Source organism: Euleptes europaea, chromosome 19 (assembly GCF_029931775.1).
Source record: "Euleptes europaea isolate rEulEur1 chromosome 19, rEulEur1.hap1, whole genome shotgun sequence".
NCBI classification, from domain to species: Eukaryota; Metazoa; Chordata; class Lepidosauria; order Squamata; family Sphaerodactylidae; genus Euleptes; species Euleptes europaea.
The window spans coordinates 33133645-33156893 of NC_079330.1; the positions used below are offsets into that span (position 1 = coordinate 33133645).

Below are 23249 nucleotides of genomic sequence, written 5' to 3' on the forward strand. Positions count from 1 at the left end.
GCTACTTCAACGTGCTTTACTGGCCCACGCAAGGCATGCTCCTCACCTTTGCCCGGGCTTGACCGAGACCCAGACGGCAGCAGCGAGGGCCTAGAAGGCGATGCCAGTCACCTCCTGTGGAGCTGAGCCCTTGTGGTGCACCAACACCCTCCTCACAGTGCTGCTCCAAGCAGCTGCCTGGGTATCTCACGCCAGGAACCAGCACTGGAACTGAGGCAGATGCCTAGTTTTGGGAGACCCTCAGCAAAAGGCTGCCTTGTGGGCCCCCTCCCAGGCAGGGTCTGACACAGACAGCAGAGATGGGCAAGGAAACGGCATTGCCATTCTCACCAGTCCCCGTTCTCACTTGCTTGCCCTCTCCCAGCCACCACTACCTGCCCCTCTGGCCACCAGGCTGAGGGGAGAGGAAGGCAGCGAGCGTATCAAGGCCGCATCCACACATGGCAGGACGGTGGCCTACCAGCGCTCTAGCAGTCAGTCAACTCCCAGCCTGTATTGTCGACAAGGGAAAATCCAGCTGCCAAAGGCCAAGACAGAGCAATATCCGACAATGCGTGGCTGCAGCCCAAGAGAGTGCAGGCCCCCTTCTTCTGTAGGGCAATCTTTTTTGGGGGGGATTCAAAGTTCACCACCCTAACAGTGAGGACAGGCTGTGGTGGCTGCCATGACTGTGTAATGGCAGGCCCTTCCTAAGGCTTTGGTAATTGCTCGGTAATGCTGCGCCTTCCAAAAAATTCAAGAGGGCTATCTTTGTTAGTCTGTGTAGCAAAATAAAACAGAAGTTCAGCAGCACCTTATTCCAGCAGGAGATTCTGCGAGTCAGACCTCACTGCTTCAGATGCTACATGAGGAAATCATTTTACACATTTTTATAGGGAAAATTACAGAAGTTGAAGGACTTGAAGCAGAACGAGGCTTGGTATGAATCGCATAAGCCTTTCCGAGAGGATTCTGTGTCTGAGGGACTCTTCAGAGCATATAAAGAAGTGAGTTCTGACTCACGAAAATTCATGCTGGAATAAATGTTAGTCTTTAAGGTACCACCTGACTTCTGTTTTGTTTCAACAACGCTGACCCACTGATGAGGACAGAGGGGTTAAGGGGAAGGCTTCACAGAAGAGATGGGTTTTGAGCAGGTGATGTGAAAGACCTCCACCTGAGACCCTGGACCAGTCTGAAAAGACAGTATTGAATTTGATGGACCAAAGGACTTCAATGGAAAGCAAGTTCATGCATGTGTTAAAGGTGAGCAGGAGGGTTTTATTGGCATGACAGTAACCTTTCCAAGGCTTACCGAGTCGCTCTGCCAAACGTGTGTAGATGGGGTCCACTCGTCTCATTGTTTTCACCAAGTCTTTCTTGCGGAATTTGATTTCCACGGTCCCTTCGGGCTCCAGAACCCCACCTCTAAAACAGGAAGAAGGAAGATGGTTGTGTGGTTTTAGGCTGTGAAGGAGATGGTGCTGGAAGGGGCACGCTACCCGAGGGGAAAGAAAGGCCCCTCAACTGAGGAGGAGAAGGAGAACAGTTGGTTTTTATACTCTGATTTTCTCTATTTTTGAGGAGACTCAAACCGGCTTACAATCTCCTTCTCTTCCCTTCCCCACAACAGACACCTCATGAGGTAGATGGGGCTGAGAGAGTTCAGAGAGAACTGTGACTGGCCCAAGATCACCCACCAGCTTCATGTGGAGGAGAGTGGAATCGAACCTGGTTCTCCAGACTAGAGTCCACCACTCTAAACCACTACACCACACTGGCTCTCAACTCCATATGTTGCAGATGTGAAAAAGGAATTATTAGGACAGGGACTGAAAATTGTGGCAATGATTATGAGATACTAGGAGTAACCCCTTTCCCTACCTTTCCTTTTGTGTCCTCCCTTGTGTCAAATTTTAGATTGCAAGGTCCTTAAGAGAAGGGCATCTCTTATTTTAGAAACGTTTATTGACTGTTCTATCATACCATATCCCTGTACTGATGTCTGTTAATTCTTTCATAGTTCCTTAACTATGTTAAGTTCCACCTCTTCCTTAATTGGGTTGCTATTTACCCTGTATTTACCCTCTTGCTTGTTTTCATCACGTGGGAAAACAGCTAGAACCTCTGATCTCTTTCATCCATTGTTCTGTGTAACTAGAGAATCACGTCCAGTTTACAACCCTCTCTTTGCTCAACTCCTTCCTCTTTCCTCCTTCCCTTCTGCAACTTTTTAAAAATGAGGTAAATGATTTTGTTTATTCCCATCATATCTGAGGAAGTGATTTCTGGCTACACAAAAGCTCATACTGGAATAAATGTTGTTAGTCTTTAAGGAGCCACTAGACTTCTGTTTTGTTTCTCTTCTTGTATCTGCAAAGGCCCAAATCATGAGAAGCACTGCAGAAGGATGGACTCTGCTCTTCTTGCCCCCTTTTGGCTTTAAAAAGTGGACCATCCCACCTTATCCGAGGTCACAGCAGACCCTTGTTTAGACAGACAGGCCCTTATGCTGCTGAAGCCGGCCATTAGGCTACTAGCTTAACCAGTTCAGTGCTTGAATCTCAGAGATGCACACAAGGAATGAGGAACAAGGCAGAAGGCATTACCTGCTCTCTCGATCAGCATACATCTCCATGTGACGAGGGTTAATGGTGGGATCGATCACCACCCAGGAGCCTCCTCTCAGTTCTGCTTGTGGAGGGATGTAGACGAGGACGGGCTGCCTGTACTCCCGCAAGCCGTCCACAATGTAGGCCCCAAATTTCAGCACCTGATCATACATGTCTGTAGAAAACATGAGGTCTTATTATTAAAACATGGAAAACATGAGGTCTTATTATTAAAACAAAAACAAACAACAAAACAATCCACCGCCCCCTTCCACACTACAGCCCTCCCATTCTGCCTCTTGGTTATACTCTCGTACAGCACCCTAAAGGCCCCAAGTTCAAAGGAAGTAATTATTTCCATACACTGCATAAATTTATGGGACTCCCTGCCCTGGATGGCCCAGGCCAGCCCAATCTTGTCAGATCTCAGAAGCTAAGCAGGGTCAGTCCTGGTTGGTATTTCGATGGGAGACCTCCAAGGAACACCAGAGGCATGAGGAGGAGGCAGGCAATGGCAAACCACCTCTGGATGTCTCTTGTTTCGAAAACCCAACAGGGCTGCCATGAGCAGGCTGTGACTTGACAGCATTTTCCTCCACCACGTCCACAAGGTATGGTGAATGGACACCAGATATATATGATACTGATAAAAACAGAACATAAAAGATAAACAGAACTGTGATTACTACAGATGAGATCGAAGGACTCATGCAAAAAAACCCTTTGAAAATAACATTGTGAACATAATATATAATAGGAAACATAGCATTTATTTGGAGAAAATAAAGAAATTCAAAAGTAAATGCAAGAATAAACAATATATGATTAAATAAGTGAATAAATAGTACAAATCACCTCACTTCTATTCATCCCTACCTATAGATGGAGTCTCAGGTGGTTTAAGTAAATCATTATAATATAATACATTATATTTCTACTCTAAGATCAATGAACGAATATTACTTTGCAATAATTATTTTTAAATGGTTTGACAAATTTCTGGAGAATAGGTCTACAAGTAATAACAAAGGTTTAGAGGTAGTATTCTTCCTAATATGAGGACTTGAGGCAAAATAAATTATTACTTATTGCATTTATATCCCACCTTTCTCCCGAGTGGGGACCCAAAGCAGCTTGCATCATTCACCTCGCCTCCATTTTATTCTCACAACAACCCTTTTGGGTAGGTTAGCCTGAGCGCATGTGACAGGTCCAAGGTCACCCAGCAAGCTTCCATGACAGAGTGGGGACGGGAACCCTGGTCTCCCAGATCCTAGTGCCTGCCTGCACACTCTGCTTGTGTGTTCCCTGGAGGCATCTGGCTGTTCTCTACTGGAAACAGAACACTGGGCTAGACAGACTCTCAACTGAGCCAGCACAGATCTCATGCACTTCCCCAACAGGATTTTGCATATTTCAACGCTCAGCACTTTCCATTTGCCAAAGCAATGTTTGCTTCATGCAAAGAAAGTTAATCAGTGGATTGACCATGCGCATGTCTACACAAGAGCTTCTCCACAGATCACCCTGCTATTTCAGACATGCTGCAATATACATCTGACAGCTCACAAAATGCAATCACAGATCAATAAAGAACAGCCACAGTTGGGGCCCTAGGTCTATTAGTTGCTGTTGTCTGAAAGGCAGCAACTCTCCAGGGTCAAGATCTTCCACATCACTGGAGATGCTGGGGATTGAACCTGCATGCAAAGTAGATAGTCTACCTCTCTGCCATGGCCCCTCTCCATCACCTTTGTCGTCACAGTGATTAATAAGATCAGGCTAACTGGGTATTGCCCTGACCTGGATGGCCCTGGCTAGGCTGATCTCGTCAGATCTTGGAAGCTAAGCAGGGTTGACCCTGGCAAGTATTTGGATGGGAGACCTCCAAGGAATACCCAGGTCACTATGCAGAGGTAGGCAACACAGAGGTAGGCACTACGCAGAGACAAACCACCTCTGAACATCTCTTGCCTTGAAAACCCTAGGGGGGTTACCATGTCGGCTACGACTTGATGGCAAAAATACAAAACAAAACTGGGTGCTGCTTCTAAGGAAAGGGTATAAAAATACCTTGCAGGACCCAGATGCTTCTCAGAGGCTACCCCCACCACTGGTAGGCCTAGTCCTGGAGCAGCACCTCTCCAGGACCTTTAGTTATTTCCCACACTTGCTGTTAGGCAGCCTGCAATTTGAGATGCCCGGGACTGAACCTGGGGCCTTCGTGTGCACAAACCATGCATTCTGCCACTGTTAGGGTGCCCCCACTTTATTGGGGAAGAATGCCTGTAGCAAGGCCGGCGATTGGCTTCTAAAAATGCCTTTGCCCATTCAGCATTTATGTACCTTCCTCCCACACCTTGCCTGCCAACTTTCCTCCCAAGAGCATCAGATGCAAAACCACACACTGCATCCTCCACAGACACTTTGGGACCTGTGCTACTAATTTTAAGGGAACTGGGGACAGGCTGGTGTTGGGGTATTCAGAAGCAGAAAAATCAGTCACCCCTTTCGGCCTTCTAAAAACATGGTTTCCTAACCCAGAACACGGTTCAATAACCCATGTGGTTTGATACCAGCCACACCAGAGAACTCTTGCATTTGACCATCCCAATCTATTGGGATCAGCTTAACCTGGCATAAGCAGTTTCCAAACATACACGGAGGTTGTGTTAAAATAACCCAAATCCTGCACCAAGCAGACACATTCTGGAAGCTGCACAAAATTCTGCAACCTGGCAGACAGCTGCTTGGTTTTGAATGCTTCTATTTTGCTTCTGAGAGCCATTGGGAGCAGCAAGGCAGTGAAGGACTTGGAGCTGCTGAATAACAGGAAGGGCCAGGGCTTAGAGGCTGTGTAACTGCTTTGCATGCAGAAGGTCTTAGTACCAACCTCTGCCATCTCCAATGAAAACAAGATCTCAGGACTGGGAAAGACAATGCATGACAAAATGGACCAGAGGTCTGACTCAGTACATGGTGGGGAAACACACAGCTTCTTGAGTGTTAAATAAGGGCTATCTACCAGTAGCAATTGCAGCATCACATTTATTTACATCCAATAATGGAAAATAAAAATGCATGTTTTGAAAAATGCTTTAAAAAGCCATTGTGTATCACTCTTGAAAGGAACTGAAGGATTGCTCATGTACTATCATCAGATAAACATAAACAGGGCATCTAAAAATGCTGGAAGAAACTTATTTAAAAAATTCCATCCCTGGATGAAAGCAAAGATTCTTTTTTTTTTTTTAAGAAAGGGAATGACAAATTTATTGCTAATTAAACAATCACTTTATTATGTAGTGCTAGCAATAAACCACTTGAAGCCCCTTTCAGCTAATTCCAGTGTTAAGAAAATAATTGCTCAATTCAAATTATTTTAACCAAATGAATTCTTTAGGAGACGTTTTTGTAGTAGTGCTCCATAATAAAATAATTGCGCAATTAGCGTGGCATTTTTCACTCCTGCCATGAGCAAATATTTTACTCCGAAGAAGCAGGAGGGCAAGAAAGGGAAAAAGACAACATTCTCTTGGTTGGCACAAAAGTGAAGAAGGTTTAAACACACACAAATGAAGGCAAGGATATCTGGGGGGATAAACCAAAGTCCCCGCTGAGCCCCAAGTATGTTATTCATACCAATGCAGAAATAACCCCCAGTTGTGTGGCTACTGAATTCATGGCCCATGCTCCCCAACCTCAGCCTCCAGCATTTGCTTTGGCCCCCTCAATCCTGCCCTTCTGGAGATCTGTACAAACTATAATTTTCTGGAGGCTCTTTTGTGGAGGGACATCCAAATTGTGCCCCTCCATGTATCTCCCCTTCCCCGCCCCCCTCACTGATTTTTTTCTTCATTTTATTGCCAGTTGCTGGTTGTAATCTTAATTTTATTCTCCCCTGTTTGATGGAACCAGGTTTATAGTTTTTTGGATTATTTATTGCCACTTTATAGCATTTACAGTCCTTTTGTCGTTCTTGGCATTTTGGCTCTTAGGGTGTGGTTTACTAATTAAAATATTTAAATCCCGCCTCTCTGTTTCTAGCTCAAGGCAGCTTACACTCTGTTTAAAACAATGGCATAATTCATTAAAAATATGCTTACTCCTGCAAACCACCTGGACGTTACATTCCTTTAGATGCCCTACCCGCCTCCTAAAAATCTCCAAGGTTGGTCCCTCTCTCATCTCCTCGGAGAGTCCATTCCATAAAGTGGGAGCCATTAACAAAAAGGAAACAGAAGGTTATTCTGTTTTTATTGCTGTCTGCTCTTGTTTGACGTGTGGCTTCTTTCTTCTTTTGTGAGCCATGTAGTGTTTGCTTTGGTTAGAAGGGCAGGGTAGCAATTCCCAAAATAAAGAAGCCTTTGCATTTTAAGAGTAACAGTACCATTCTAAGCAATGTTACTGCCCTTCTAAGCCCACAGAGTTCATGGGCATCGCTGTGTTCAGGATTCCACAACAAGTTGACACCTGGAGAGGGCTGACACTACCCTGGCAAGGTTTGCTCCTTGGCTTATTAGACTCCTCAGGGTACACCCTTGGGTTTCAAATGCACCCAGCAAGAGTATATGCTGAGGATCACATAACACTTAAAATGCTACTGACCTGTGTGTCACATCATCCTGAGTTCGCAACGCTTGTGTAAGAGCAAAAGAAGCACTCTGCCGGATCACAATCAAGGCCCACTTGGTCTAACCCTTTGCAAGAATCTAAGCAGGTGGTAGGAGGCTAAGCAGAAATTGATCAACAAGTCACCTGAACACATGAAGCTGCCTTATACTGCATCAGACTCTGGGTGCATTGAGATCAGTATTGTCTACTCAGAACTCCAGGCAGCAGATCTCCAGGCTCTCAGGCGGAGGTCTTTCACATCACCTACTTCCTGGTCCTTTTTAACTAGAGATGCTGGGGATTGAACCTGGGACCTTCTGCATGCAAAACAGATGCTTAACCACTGAGCCACGACCCCTCCCCATCAACAGTCTAAATTCCCTTTCTGACCTTTTGGGACACCCCTTTATTCTCCCTTCCCCTCTGAAGCTATGCCCCATTGTTGTAACTGAAATTAATGCAGATTCTTCCTCGGTGGCGCCCCAGTTCCACCCCTTTATCATCTCCTTCATCTCAAATTGTATATTGCCAGCTCCTGGGGGTTAGGGTCCTGCCATTTTGCACTCTTCAAAGTAAAAGAAGAGTTGGTTTTTATATGCCGACTTTCTCTACCACTTACTAAGGGAGATTCAAACCGGCTTACAATCACCTTCCCCTCCCCTCCCCACAACAGACACTCTGTGAGGTAGGTGAGGCTGAGAGAGCTGTAAGAGAGCTGTGACTAGCCCAAGGTCACCCAGCTGGCTTCATGCGTAGGAGTGGAGAAACCAATCCAGTTCACCAGATTAGCCTCATGTGGAGGAGTGGGGAATCAAACCTGGTTCTCCAGATTAGACTCCACTGCTCCAAACCACTGCTCTTAACCACTACACCACATTGGTGGTGCTATGTACATCAAATTAATACCACCACCTCTTCCTCACTAGGTAAATTTTCCAGGCGCCCTGGGGCATCTGGAATTCCCACAGCCCTTCTTTCAAACTCTTCCTCTCTCGCCATATCCACCAATTCTAGGCAGCAAAACTGGAATCAACCTCAGCGGCTCAGCTGAAGCCCGTGAGTTAAAAAGAGAGAGAAAGAAACCACAGACATGTCTGTGCCCAAACGTAAAGCCATACATCCACTGCACTCACATAAAAAGCCTCCCAAATCCATTAAGATCAGGCTCTGCCATGAGACAAACATGCAGGTAGTCAGAGGTTTTTCTTTTCTTTTTTAAAGGCCTTTTCCATTCTGGCTACAGCTTCTCGTAACCATTCCTTTTTTATATTATTATTGTTATTTATAACCTGTCCCAGGGGGTGGGGGAAAAATAATAAGTATAACATGAAAAACCAACCGAGAGCGACCCCATAGTGCTGCCAGCGAGGCGGTTTAATATCTTTGGGATTTGCATCCTATCAACCCTATTCACGCTGAGCCCGAGACCCCGGTGCTAATTTCGAGTAAATTTCACGCTTGACGTCTCGCTGTTGTGGGTCAGTGGCGGTTCGTCTAAATAAACTGCTTCTCTCCATCTAAATATTCAAGGCATTCTTGTTTTTTTAAAAATAAATAATTTAATTTTTGCATTATGTTGAATAGCCTGGCGGCCAGAAAAAAACACATTCCGTGGAAGGCAGTCTTCGCCTCTCGGTACACCTTTTAAAAAAAAAATCCATACGATAAATAAAATGCATATATAAATATATACACACACAAGCCCACACGTACGGAGACACTCACACGCAATGACTTAAATTAGACCTCCTAGGCTGACTTGTAAAGGGTTTTTCCACTACCCACCCCCTCCACTAATGTCAATTTCAACATCGCAAGAGCCGTCTCTAATCTTTTCCTACTCATTACACACAATTTTAGAGTCATTTCCCCCACTGGGCAGCCGTTCCTTGGCGGGGTGTGTGTGTACATATGCATGTATTTGTGTTCTTAGGCGCACTGAGGGGTGGTATAATTGTTTATTTTCACTCCCTGCTTAATCCTCCCCTCCCCCCCCCCCCTTCTGCCTCCCCCAAAGTGTCCAGCCAGCCAACACCAAAACCAGAATCTAAAACGCCTCTCCAAGGAGCGTGGGAAGATTGATGCGCTCTGACGCCTGGCAATGTTGGATACAGACAGCATCTTCTCCCATATATACCTTCCCAAACACCACGAAGCATCTGTCTTTGGGTGACACCACCCTGCTGCTAGGAGGGCATTTTTTGGTGGACACTTACTTGACAAACTCTCTCCTGAAAGATCTCCTAGGTGCACCCTATAATGTCACCTAGAATTTAAGAGCTTTGTGGGATCCTGCATGGTGGGGGGAGGGTTGGGGTCACTGGGGATGTGGGGGAGAGGTAGTTGTTAATTTCCTGCATTGGGAAGGGGGTTGGACTAGATGACCCTGGTGGTCCCTTCCAACTCTATGATTCTATGATTCTGTGACCAGGCTAGGACCTGGAAGCTCAAATTTTGCTCCTGGCATCAATAAGCAGCCTTCTTCTCTGGCATAGTCCCCCACCCCCCGCAATACTGAGTTAACTGTGCTGGCCTAGCCTAATGGGTTGCTGTGACCACAAGATAATGTACATGAAGCACTTCACTTAAGGAAAACACAATACAGGTTACATATCAATTCACTATTTTATGACTTTCAAAACACTTCACATGTATCTTGTTGCAATTTTCACGACAACCCTGTAAGGCAGGCCAGTATTATCATGCTCATACAGCAGATGGGAACAGTAAAGAGAGCACTGTCATTATTAGCAGGAAGAGAGTGGTTCCCATTAACTATGTAACCAGCTCTGGTTAGGACCCCACCCCAGGAGTTGGAGTCAGGAAAAAAGAAATCTCTTGCAGTTAGCAATGAGCAGGTCACTCCTTCCCTTCTCCTACAACCACCTCCTGACTTCACTGGTGTCTGACCAGAAATTGTTTTCAGTACTTGTGAACAGCTCTGAACTTAGGAAGGGCAGCACAGAAACCTGAATGCCCATTTAAACACCTCTCCTTTCCCTCTTTTGGGAAGGCACCAAGTGATTCGGCATGAAGAAACAGAGCTTGGTGCCCAAACAGGTGTCAGGAATCCTATATTGGGCTGATTCCCACCCTCCTCAGCACCTTTTTATGTACTACCCCACAACTCCTATGGCAGCATTCAGAGTGCTTTGTTGCTGAAACACATTTAAAAGCTCACAGCTTATGCTGGTTACTGTTCAAGCTCACATTCCAAAGTGGGCAAAACGTGGGTTGGATCCAACAGGCTTTATGCATTGTGAGCAAGGAAGAAGGAATCCCTTTTGGCCACCAAAAAAAGGCTATGCTGAGAGTTACGGGCCCCGTGTGTACAAAAGCCATATAGGACAGGAACTGCAGTATGAAAGGGAATTGAGCGAGACGGAGCGAAAAGGTTGGCTGGATCCAAGCCAGTTTCTTTCATTATTTATTGTCACCCATGTCTCCATTGAAGAAGAAGAGTTGGCTTTTATATGCCGACTTTCTCTGCCATTTAAGGGAGACTCAAATCGGCTTACGATCCCCTTCCCTTTCCCTCCCCACAACAGACACCCAGTGAGGTAGGTGGGGCTGAGAGAGATGTGACTGGCCCAAGGTCACCCAGCTGGCTTCGTGTGTAGGAGGGGGGAAACAAATCCAGTTCACCAGATTAGCCTCTGCTGCTCATGTGGAGGAGTGGGGAATCAAACCCGGTTCTCCAGATCAGAATCCACTGCTCCAAACCACTGCTCTTAACCACTACACCATGCTGGTTCTCTTGGATTTTGGAAAAGGGACAGGGCATGTTAGTCTTTAACATGCCACTGGACTTTTAAAAAAGTTCTACAATGAACTAACAGTATTTATTTCAACATTGAAATGTTGTTAGACTTTAAGGTGGCCCTGGGCTTCTGTTCTGTACTGCTGGATCCACTGGTCTTCTGCTGACACTAGCTTAGCATTTTCCACCAAACAATCCCCAACTCCTCAGCAGAGCTTCTCACATCCATACCACCCTTCACCCCCTGTATACACACCGCCTCCAGTTGCATATTAATTGTCCATCCCTACATTTTTAAGGCGACGCCAGTTTTGGAATAATCACCTTTCATGCCTCCAGAGAAGCCCCTCCAGTTTGCAAAGACCATCAGGGGGAGCCCTTCTCGGTTAAAGTCCTTGATTGCTTGTGCCGTTTTGAAGGCAGAATCGGGGAACCACACCTGGCCCGCCTGCTGGATGATCTGTTGCAAAGGAGAACATTCATGCTGTCACTTAAGTAATTGTTTTACAATAGATGGGAATCTGCGGTCATCCCAGTTCTGCTGGGCAAGGACTCTCTGTAGCCTGAAAGCATCCTCTCCCTCCAAAATGGTTGGTCTACATCAGGGATGCACACGTGGTGCACAGTGACATCTCTCCTGGTGCCCGCCAAGTGTTTTTAGAAATCAGGCAATGTCAGATAGGGCTTTTGCCCAGCAAGGCTTCTGATCAGCCACTGGAGATTTGGTTGGCTGTGCAGGTTTCTAAAAAATGTTGCTTTGGCAGCAGCTGCCACCACTGCACAAGGTTCTTTGCCGTGTGAATGAAGGTAAGCTGCAGCAGCCGTTATGTGGCAGTCATTTTTGTGACTGCACCCACCATTCTGTGCCAGAACTTTAAAGGCACCTGCAGGGTGAAAAAGTTTGGGGACCCCTGATCTCCATGAAATCACCTACCTTGGTTTTGTATCTCTTCCACAACCCCTGCCTAAAAACCATTCGTTTTCAGAAAAGTGCCCACAATACCATGGGTCAGGTTATGTCCCCAAAAGCCCCATGCCATGTTTGGAAGCCAACCCTACCTTTGCTTCTGAATCTAGGTTTGCAGGATCTGCAGGAATGGTCAGTTCCACCGTTCTGGTTTCTACAGCCACGACTCCAACAGGTATTCCACCGAGCCTGATAACAAACAAAGTGCATCATCCCATAAGCCACCACTCCCCAAACACTTGAAACGCAGCGGCAGGGCACTCCAATATCTTTGTTAGTTTATTTGACCAGACCACAAACTTTAATGAAGTCGTATTTCCAGAGAGACAACAACAGGAGAGGCCCAAAACAATATACAGATAATCATCATAAAAACAACCAGCCACATGCACTGCTGAACATTTTAGGCAGATCTTTGCGATGGCAAAGATAAACAAAAAAGCCTGCTTCGGGGCAGGGGAGAGGGAGGGGAGTGTGGCAGGACACATGTTTCTGCAGGCAGGAAGTCCCAGATTGACTCCCCTCCCCTAGTTCAAGGATCTCAGACAGCAGGGGAAAAGACTCTGCCTCATACACTGGAGAGCCCCCTGCTGCTCAAAGTAGATGGTACTGGCCCAGACAACTTAATGGTCTGGACTGGCGTAGGGCAGCTTCATGCGTTCCAAACATCAGTGTCTCAGCTGGCTAACAAAGGTTTGTCTGCTTGAAAGGATTAGGGTGTAATCCCATGCACTTTTCAGGAACCAAACTCACAGAAAAAATGGGACTTACTTCTGAGTATACCTTCTTAGGATTGCCAATGGTTCTTCCTACAAAGGAAACTCTGCAAACATTTAGATTTGAATCCAGTAGCAACTCAGAGGCCAACAAGATTTTCAGGATATAAGCTTTCGAGACTCAAAGCTCCTTTCATCAGATACACTGGTTTTGGAGTGTTGTGGTTTTAAAAGTCAGATTTATGTCCATTTATTCACTCAAAAACCAGTGGGAGAACATTTTAATCTTCCAGGTCATTCCACTGCTGACCTAGGAATGACAGTCCTCAAACAGAGAAGCTTCAAGGGGAGATTATAATGTGAGATAGCTGAACCTGAATTCATTCACAAGTTTGGAACAATGCACACCCCCATGGCTGAATAGGGACATAGGATTCTTATCTCCCCACAGATGCTATTTTTCTGTCCCCAAGCAATTTCCCTCTGCTCTAATCAAGAAATGGGTGTGCCACGATATCTGATTGTTTTGATGTGTAACCTATACTCTGGACAAGAGGCTACTGTTAGGACATAATATGGAGAAACAGAATGGTTTCCAATTAACAAAGGTGTCAGACAAGGATTATTTTATCTCCCTATCTGTTCAATCTGTATGCAGAACATACCATAAGGAAAACTGGATTAGATTTAGATGAAGGAGGAGTGAAAATTGGTGGAAGGAACATTACCAATTTGAGATACTGAGATTTTACTGGCAGAAAATAACAAAGACTTGAAACGACAACTGATGAAGGTTCAAACAGAAAGTGCCAAAGCAGGATTACAGTTGAACATCGAGAAGACGAAAGTAATGACTACTAGGGAATTAAACAACTTTAAGGCAGACAACGAAGAAACTGAAATTGTTCAAGACTTTCTGTTCCTTGGCTCCATCATCAACCAAAAGAGAGACTATAACCAAGAAATCAAAAGGAGATTGAGACTGGGTAGCACAGTCATGAAGGAGCTAGAAAAGATTCATGCCATGGTATTCCCCATTACTATTTATGGGTGTGAAAGTTGGACAATGAAGAAAGTTGACAGGAAGAAAGTTGATTCCTGAAACGTGGTGTTGGAGGAGAGTTTTATGGATACTGTAGACAGCCAAAAGGACAAGTCAGTGGGTTCTAGATCAAATCAAGCCTGAACTGTCCCTAGAAGCTAAAATGACTAAACTGAGGCTATCATACTTTGGTCACATTATGAGAAGACAAGACTCACTGGAAAAGACAATAATGCTAGGAAACATTGAAGGCAGCAAGAAAAGAGGAAGACCAAACAAGAGATGGATTGACTATAAAGGAAGCCACGGCCCTAAGTCTGCAAGACCTCAGCAAGGCTGTTAACGATAGGACATTTTGGAGGACATCAATTCATGGGGTCGCCATGAGTCGGAAGCAACTTGACACACACACACACACACACACACACTCTAATCAAGCTTATTACAATGTGCATTTTACCTCTACATCCTGAGATTTGCAACACCCCTCCCACCTTCTGACTGGGACTCAGAAATCTCCATTCTGACTGCTTCTGACAAAGGAAGCTCTGACTCTCAAAACCTTATATCCCCAAAACCTTGCTGGTCTCTAAGTTGCTACGGGACTCGAATCTAGCTCTTCTACTGTAGACCCTCCGAAACTTTGCAAAAATTTCGCTCTTGAGTTTTGGTCCATCTCACTCAGAATAATCTCCTCTGGTTGGCCACCATACTCCAGGGCGTCAGTCACACGAAGGTCTTCCTCCAGTACCCAAGATCCTTTTTAATGGGGGGTGCTGGGGACTGACCTTCTGCATGCAAAGCAGGTGTTCCACCATTGAGCACCAACTCCACCCTGATCTTCCATCTCCCCTGCAGCATAAACGGGCCTCAGATCTCCTTTATGTTAGCATCACCACCAGGGGCAAGAAAGAGCATTTTCTAAGTTGTACATCAGTGAACCAAGTTCAAACAAACAAGAGAACATTCTCAGTGGCTTCCCCACAATTATGAAACTTCTCCTCCCCTAAATACCTACTAAAATCTGAGCCCACACAGTTGACATGTGGCTGGCCATGACAGGAAACAAGACGCTGGGCTAGATGGATCTTTGGTCCAAGCCAGAAAGGGGTCTCTATTGAAGGTTTAGTAAAGGCAGAAAGTTTGAAAAACGACCCATGGAGACCACAGCTTGTGCAACCAAGATAGCCACTAATGTGGAATAGGATCTGGAAGAACCAGGGTCAAATTCCTACTCCACTATGGAAACTCTCGGTGACCTTGATCTAGTGGCACACTCTCAGCCTAACCTACCTCAGAGGTTTGCTTGTTGCGAGGATAAAATGGAGGAGAACGATGTCACTTTGGGTCCCCATTGGAGAGAAAAGTGGCGTATAAATAAAATAAAAATAAACAAAGCCAATAAATTAGTTTTGCCTCTGGGATTTTTCTCCTCCCTTTTATGCAATATATTATTTTTTTTAAATGCTCTCAAATCATTCATTGCACCAACAGGTGAAATTACTGGCTTTTTTGAAATGGTCTCTCAGGTCACCAGCTTGCTCCTCTGCAAGTGACTCCAAAGCAAAATCCCCCAAAACCCTTTGTGGAGCCCAAACAAGACTGTTGATGAGCACCACAAAGTTTGCAAGGGCTCCCCCCACCACACACCCGAAGAATCCAGCTGGGAAAGATATCGCCGCTGGCTCCATCTTAAGTGGCAACTACTATCCTCCGTGCCGGGGTTCATGTGAGCTCATAGAAGGACATCTTTATCCCATGTATTACTGTTATTTATTGGACTTAGAAATGTGTATAGTAGGAGGGTGGGGAGAGAGAAACAAGCCTCGGCCAGCAACTTCTGTTTTCCATTAAACTTTGTATAAATATTTGTCAGGGATAGCCCAGGAAGATGCTACATCTTGTTTTATGGTACGTCCCTCGACAAGGTACCAAGGTGTAATAAAAAAGAGACAATTTACAACCAATGGCACGTATATTCCAAACATACATACAAAAAGATGAGTTTTGGCAGCACTTACAGCAGCAATCCCGGAAGAGTACATATGTATGTGTGTGTGTTTTTCCGAGAGTGCCACCGTGGTTGAAACAAATCAGTCCTGTTGGTGGTTTATCACCTCTTCCATCAGAACTGCCAGTTGTCCTGAGACTGTACAAGAAAGAGGAGGAACATCCTGGCCTCTATTACCGACCGGAGGAACAACAGTCATTGGGTAGCTCCACTGTTCTCATCTAAGCAAGAGTGCCGTTAAGGGAAGATCAGCTTGCTTGAATAAAAATTGTATAAAACTGTATAAAAACCCTAATTTTCCAAACAATTTGCTTTCTCTCTCCCCTTTGATTTCTTATCTTCTTAGATTAAAAACTTGAAAGGGGTGGTAGAGGCTGTCTCTGTTTATTGACAATCTGCTTTGGGAGACAATTATGAGAAAACAGGGGACACCAACGTAAGTAATCGCTAGCAATTTGTAGAAAAGACAAAAGCTATCAATTCCAGATTTCCATTGACCACACTTCCACCCTGCCATTCCTCCAAGGAACTAAAGGATCACCCTTCTTCTGTTTTGTCCCCACAACAATCCTGTGAGGTAGGTTAATCTGAATGAAAGTGACTAGCCCAAGGTCAACTTAATACACATGAAGACAGAAGAGGGATTTGAACTTACGTCTCCCAGGTCTTAGTCTAAAACTGACCACTACGCCGCAGTGCCTTGCATCCTGCCAGATTCTTTCAATGTTCTGGCTCAACTCAGCATGACAAAGAAATAAAATCCAGGATGGGGCTGTGTGTGTCTGGTTCCCCACCCCCATACTTGCTTCCATATCCATGAATGAACGTGCCATTCCCTTGATTGGGGAAAAAAGGGGGACCTCATTTATATTTATATTACATATATTTAGATATGTGCTTTATCCAGGAGGAAGTGGAGGTTCCCTTTGAAGACCATCCAGAAAATTTTATTCAGAATATAGTAGTTTCATTTATCAGTTCATTTACACACACACACACACACACAGAGAGAGAGAGAGAGAGAGAGAGAGAGAGAGAGAGAGAGAGAGAGAGAGAGAGAGAGAGAGAGAGAGAGAGAGAGAGAAGGAAGGAAGGAAGGAAGGAAGGAAGGAAGGAAGGAAGGAAGGAAGGAAGGAAGGAAGGAAGGAAGGAAGGAAGGAAGGACTAAAAATCAAGTCTTGCTTCCTTTCTTACACCACTTGTGTATTTTTCTCAACCTTTGAGTTTTCGATTCTATGGGACCAGTAAGCCTGCTATAGAATTGTTTTTATAGGTAATATAATTGAATAAGAACTTCAACTGGTTGTGGGGGAGGGGAAGGAACCAGGGAAATAAGCAAACGTTCCAGAAATACACAGATCTTTCTCACTCTACCTTTAGAGAAACCTTTTACTCAGAACATGATGTACTGCTCTGTATGGCGTACCATACCAAGCTTCACACTTGCAAACTGGTTTTTTTTGTACTGTATAGCAGGGTGTGTGTGTCAGGGTGGGGGAACCATGGTTCAAGAAACTCCTGAAAAGATCACAGAATAAAATTAAAAAGGATCTTGAAGATCATCAGATTCAGTTCTGGATCCTATCTATTCCATCAGCTTTCAAGTAATTAAAATCACAGTCTATACTTAACCTTAAGGGCTAGGAGGATGAACTGGTTAGTCTGTGTTGAGGAGGACAGTTCCACTCTGTACATACTCAGAGGCAATGTCCACTGTTACTTCATGCATTCCAGGGGTTTAGCCCTAGCTAGTGAAGAAAATGAGCTGGTATGGTCAAACATAGCAGTGCTTAGTTGGAGCACACAGCAGGGTCGGTCGTGGTTAGATCACGATGGGCAGCCATGTTAGTCAACCGCAGTAGAAAAGAGCAAGAGTCCAGCATCACTATTCAGAGGCACGTGTTGACAAAACATCCCTGAACATTTCTTGCCTTGAAAACCCTACAGCAGAAGCGTCAAGCTCAATTATTATGAGGGCTGGACATGACATCAATGTCACTTGGTCGGGCCGGGCCATGCCTCTCCAGCCCAGATCGGGGGTGGGGTGGGCAGCCTCAGCTGGCTTGCGGGCCGAATAAGAGCTCTCAAGTGGGCAGATCTGGCCCGTGGGCCTTATGTTTGACACCCCTACAGGGTTGCCACAAGTCAGCTGTGACTTGACAGCAAAAAAAAAAAAAGTGGAGAAAAGGAGCAGTCTGGTCAAACATAGAAGAGTTTAATTGTTGTACAGAGCATAAGTTACAAGCCATAAACATTTCAATACATAAATATATTTCTGAACGATGTTTGCAGGACTGTGCTTGTTGGAGGGATGGATAAGGCTGACCTCCTTCTAAAATAGAGAGGTGAAGGGGCTCAAGCCTATGAGACAGATCGTGGCTCTGTACCCTAGAAGGAAGCCCTGCTCTTAAGGCCAGGGAAACTGGCTGCACTGGTTTAGTGGTGACGGGAAAAGAACCCCACACAAGCTCACTTTTCTTTATCATATAAAGGCATTTTACACTGGGGTCCCCAATGTATCACCTGTGGGCACCATGGCACCCACCTCACCTTTCCTGGCATCTTCAAAGTGATCAAATCAAATACTTTTATTACGGTCAAAGACCAGCATAATCTTCCAAGAGTATTTTGAAAGGAGGTGGGGCTCCTGCCCAGCAGGGCTTCTGAAGGGCCACTGGATACCTGACTGGTTGTGCATTTTGTCAGCACCTCCCACCAGCATTGGTTTTATTCTCTCTCTCTCTCTCTCTCCTCTTTCCCAGTATATATATATTTTTAATTACCCCTCTCATTCCGTGCACTTCAGTTCCTTCTCTCCTAAGTCAGCCATTCTGTGGTTGTGCCCACCACCCTGTGTCAAAATTCCAAAGGTGCCCACAGGCTGAAAAGGGTTGGGGACCCCTCCTTTATCCGATCCCTCTTTATTATGAAATACACACCAGTTTCTTCTGTAAAGGGGAGGGAGAGAGGGAAGTTACAGCCAAAAAGGGGAGATAGTGATGTCGAACAGCCATGGACAGAAGGGGAGGACATTATAAGTCCAAAAGCACCTTCTAGAGCAGGGGTGTCGAACTCAATCGTTACAAGGGCTGGATAGGACATCAATGTCACTTGATCGGGCAGGGCCATGCCTCGCCAGCCCAGATTGAGACTGGAAGGAGTGGCTGGCTCAGCTGGCTCGTGGGCCGGATAAGAGCTCTCAAGGGGCCAGATCTGGCGTGCAGGCCTTATGTTTGACACCCCTGTTCCAGAGGTCTCTACTTACATTCCCTTGACCCACACTCAAACTAAGCCCTTTCATTGCTTAAAGTGAAAGCTGAGTATTTCTGCTTTTACAGCACAGCACCAAAGTTGAGCTACAGGTCAGGAATCCCCCAGTTTGAATCTTGCCTCCATCATGAACTTAAGTAAGCCACTCTGCTCCCCTTGACACCTGCACGGATAATATTACTGACCTACCTTACAGGGATGTTGTTCTGACAAGCTATTATATGTTTTTGTGTGTAACTGCTTGTTATTAAGACTTACCTGGCTCTGCCAACCACAACTGTCTGTGCCCAGGGTTGCATGATTTCCAGAAAAGAGCCGTAGTCAAAGAAACCACTTTGCCACTGGCCTTTTTGAGCTGGGGGGGGGGGGGGGAGAAAAAGAAGAAAATATGAGGAGTGGCAACATTATACAGGAAAGGCCAGCATGCTACAGAAAGTAACTGTTCTTCTTTAGAGGCTTAGCCACCCTAACTTGGATGGTTCAGGTTAGCCTGATCCTGTCAGATCTCAGAAGCTCAGTAGGGTCGGCCCTGGTTAGGACTTGGATGGGTGATCAGAAGCAAAGCAGGGTTGGCCCTGGTTGGTACTTGGATGGGAGACCACCAAGAAAGTCCAGGGCTGCTACTTAGAGGCAGGCAATGGCAAACCACTTCTGTTTGCTCTTGACCTGTCCCTACCGAGTTGTCATGAGTCAGCTGTGACTTGACAGCACTTTCTACCACCTCCAGAGGCTTAGCCACACTACTCCACTTGCTTTGCCAAACCCAACACCAGTTAAGAGTCATCTTCATTGACTTGGACGGGACTGTGCACAATCTGGACCGGATTTCTTCATTAGAGCTTCACAGTATAATGCAAGACACACATCTCTTGGAACATTTGACCTTATGGACACATTTTGTAGTAACTTGTAGAGTGAGTAAGTGAGTGAGTGTGAGTGTGTGTGTGTGTGTGTGTGTGTATGAGAGAGAGAGAGAGAGAGAGAGAGAGAGAGAGAGACCATCTTTGTGCGTCTCTTGTCTTGAAAACCCAACGGTCCTGGGGTTGCCACAAGTCAACTGCGACTTGATGGCACTTCCCACCATAAGTTGCCACAAGATTCCATGCTATTCTGGAAACTAACAGGGCATTTAGAGAGGACATAGCTGTGTAGTCTGACATCCAATTTGCCCCAGACCTTTGAGAAAGCTACGCTTAGTGTTCCTCCTATCGGATACAATTGCTAACTTATCTGCAATCATGGCTAGATTTGCTTGGCTAGCAATTAAAATCAGGCAGAGATTGCTTAAGAACCTACAATAGCCAAGAAAATGGAGAATGAATCATACAGTTTTAATGCACGTTTATTTATTTTTCTTTCTAGTTTTATCCTCTGTAATCTTTGGATACGATCAAGCATTGTAATTTTACCCATATTTAGTATTTGTTTTGATATTAAATAGCTATGTATCTTGGTAATTTTGTCATTTTTAACCATTTTAATAGCAAATCCATTTTGTATTTGTTTTACTCTATACTATTTAACTATGTAAATTCACTTCATTTATGGTCTATGACTGAAAATAAATTATTGATTGATTGACATCAAATTTAACAGCAGTTGAATTAAAATGCGCACAAGCCCTGGCTTAGAAGAAGAACAGTTGGTTTTTATATGCTGACTTTCTCAACCTTTTTTAAAAGAAGTCTCAAAGCGGCTTACAATCTCTTTCCCTTCCTCTGCCCACAACAAACACTTTGTGAGGTAGGTGAGGTTGAGAGAGTTCTGAGAGAACTGTGACTAGCCCAAGGTCAGCTGGCTTCATGTAAGGAGTGGGAAACCAACCTGGTTCTCCAGATTAGAGTCCACCGCTCATGTGGAGGAGTGGGGAATCAAACCCGGTTCCCCGGATTAGAGTCCACTGCTCTTAACCACTTAACACAGACATCTGGCCCCTCACTCTTCCTGCAGGAGGAGGGAATAAAAGAATGGTGGCTTAAGAATTATTCTAGTTACTTGTACACAGGAATGCACACATGTGGTTAACTGGACTTAGTGCTCACTACACAAACTGGGAATCTTCGCTCAGGTTTAGTCCTGGCTTAGAATTCATGTTAGCATAAAAAAAATTTGCTCTGCATTTGTACATTGTGGGTAACCAAGTTAGCTTTAGCCCACCTTTTGTTCATACAAGACAGAAGAAGGTGAGAGAGAGGAGCTGAATTCATACACATTGACATTTAACTGCAGATTCTCAAGTGGAGGAATGTCAGGCAAAGCTCTACTTTTGACAGCAGCAGGAACAGCAGGGGAACAAACCTCCCGCAGCAGCAGGGCCACAGTGGGTCAGGGTGAAAAGCTTTAACAGGGATCTGGGAGGCTTGGTCAGGTTTACCTTCATTTACAAGACGTTAGGAGGTTGTGTTTGTAGCTGGCACCTTGTATGGACCACCCCTTTCTCACCCCCCAAGCTTCATCTTTCTCTCTTTCACACACACACACCTTCAGAGGAGGCCTTTCCTAGATAAGATACTAAGCTTCAAACAAATTGCATGAAGAGATGCTTATTAAGAAACGTCTGTCCACCCTCAGCCATAACAGCCTCTTTAATTTGCTCGTCTACATAAAGAGAGCCATTTATCAGCAGAAGGCATCATTTATTGTTAAACGACAGATTCCAGGGAGCAAACGGGAATTTGCCAGCTTTTAAATAAATAACTCTATGAGGTGGGTTTTTCTTCCTTTCAATGCCAACATTTGTCAAAAGGCAGCCAAGTCAATAAAGGCATTGCTTTTTCAAAAACCGTTCATGTGTCTACATGTATGTGCTTAATTTTTTTTAAAGCAAGCTTAGAAAAAGAAGAGTTGTGTTTTATATGTTGATTTTCTCTACCTTTTAAAAGGAGAAACAAACCGGCTTACAATCGCCTTCCCTTCCTCTCCTCACAACAGACACCTTGTAATGTGGGGGGCTGAGAGAGTTTACAGAGAACTGTGACTGGCCCAAGGTTACCCAGCTGGCTTCATGCGGAGGAGTGGGGAAACCAACCCGGTTCACCAGATTAGAGTCCGCCTCTCATGTGGAGGAGTTGAGAATCAACCCCAGTTCTCCAGATTAGAGTCCACTGCTCTTAACCACTGCACCACGCTGGCTCACAGAGTGCCTCCCCCCACCCCCAACCCCCCGGTTTTGGCAATAAGATGATCTAGATATTTTGCAAAGATGGACTGATATTTCATGAAGGACCAACATCTCAGTGTTAGAGCTCAGGCTTTGCAATGCAGAAGGTCCCCAATTCAGTCTCCAGGTAAAAGGTTTCCTGTAGCCAGTGCTGAGACCATGGCGAGATTCTGACTTGGAAGAGCAGAGAACCCTGAGCTAGATGAACCAGCCACCTGAAATACTACAAGGCTCCTGCATTTATTAAATTGGGGCTATTTTATGGGGAGGAGCCTTAGCTTTGTAGGAGAGCATCTCCTTTGCATGCAGAAGGCTCCAGGTTCAATGCTCCAGTTAGGAGGAGGAAGAGGAAGAAGAACTGGAAGAAGAGGAAGAGGAAGAACAGGAAAAAGAAGAGTTGGTTTTTATTTGCTGACTTTCTCTCCCACTTAAGGAAGAATCAAACTGGCTTCCAATCACCTTCCCCGCAACAGACACCCTGTGAGGTAGGTGGAGCTGAGAGTGTGAGACTAGCCTAAGGTCACCCAGCTGGCTTTATGTGTAGGAGTGGGGAAACAAATCCAGTTCACCAGATTAGCCTCCACCGCTCACATGTAGGAGTGGGGAATCAAACCCCGTTCTCCAGATCAGAGTCCACCACTTCAAACCACCGCTCTTAACCACGACGCCACGCTGGCGCTCCCTCTCTCTTTCTCTGTATTAAAACCCAATGCCGTCAATTGGTCTGATGATCTAGCTGAGCCCTCCAGTGCTGGGCCTCATTTGGGGAATTCCAAGAATTCTCCTGGCTCCACCTGGAGGTTGGCAACCATGTGCGGCTGCCATGGTGCTGACTGATTTATTTGCTGTTTGTGCTCTCTCGGAACCTGAGGCTGGTTCCAGCCCGTGTGCATTCAGCCAAACGTGGCACACTGGGCTGTTTCGCTCCGCCGGCTGCATTGGACTTGCCAGCGTTTGTCAAGAAATCACAGGCGGTCCGAGGTGGTGCAGGAAACAAGACCAGCCCTGGCATGGCAACCGGAGCCATGTGCTCCCAGAGGTGAAGGGGTGACAGGTCAGATGAGCACCTGGGAGACCCAGGGACAGGAGCCCGCATGAGAATCCCGCGAAAGCCAACC

At 45.4% G+C, this 23249-nt stretch overlaps 1 protein-coding gene across 2 annotated transcripts in view; it reads right to left on the reverse strand.

The window, feature by feature from the left end:
• ACACA (acetyl-CoA carboxylase alpha) overlaps window positions 1-23249 on the reverse strand; it is a 257765-nt gene that overhangs the window by 23717 nt on the left and 210799 nt on the right. For both annotated transcript variants that reach the window (XM_056865593.1, XM_056865594.1), the window contains exons 46-50: window positions 19230-19326; window positions 12025-12121; window positions 11290-11425; window positions 2589-2766; window positions 1295-1407 (exon numbers count right to left, since the gene is read on the reverse strand). In XM_056865593.1, the coding sequence (XP_056721571.1) occupies window positions 1295-1407; window positions 2589-2766; window positions 11290-11425; window positions 12025-12121; window positions 19230-19326 (621 nt within the window). The remainder of the gene's footprint in view (window positions 1-1294; window positions 1408-2588; window positions 2767-11289; window positions 11426-12024; window positions 12122-19229; window positions 19327-23249) is intronic.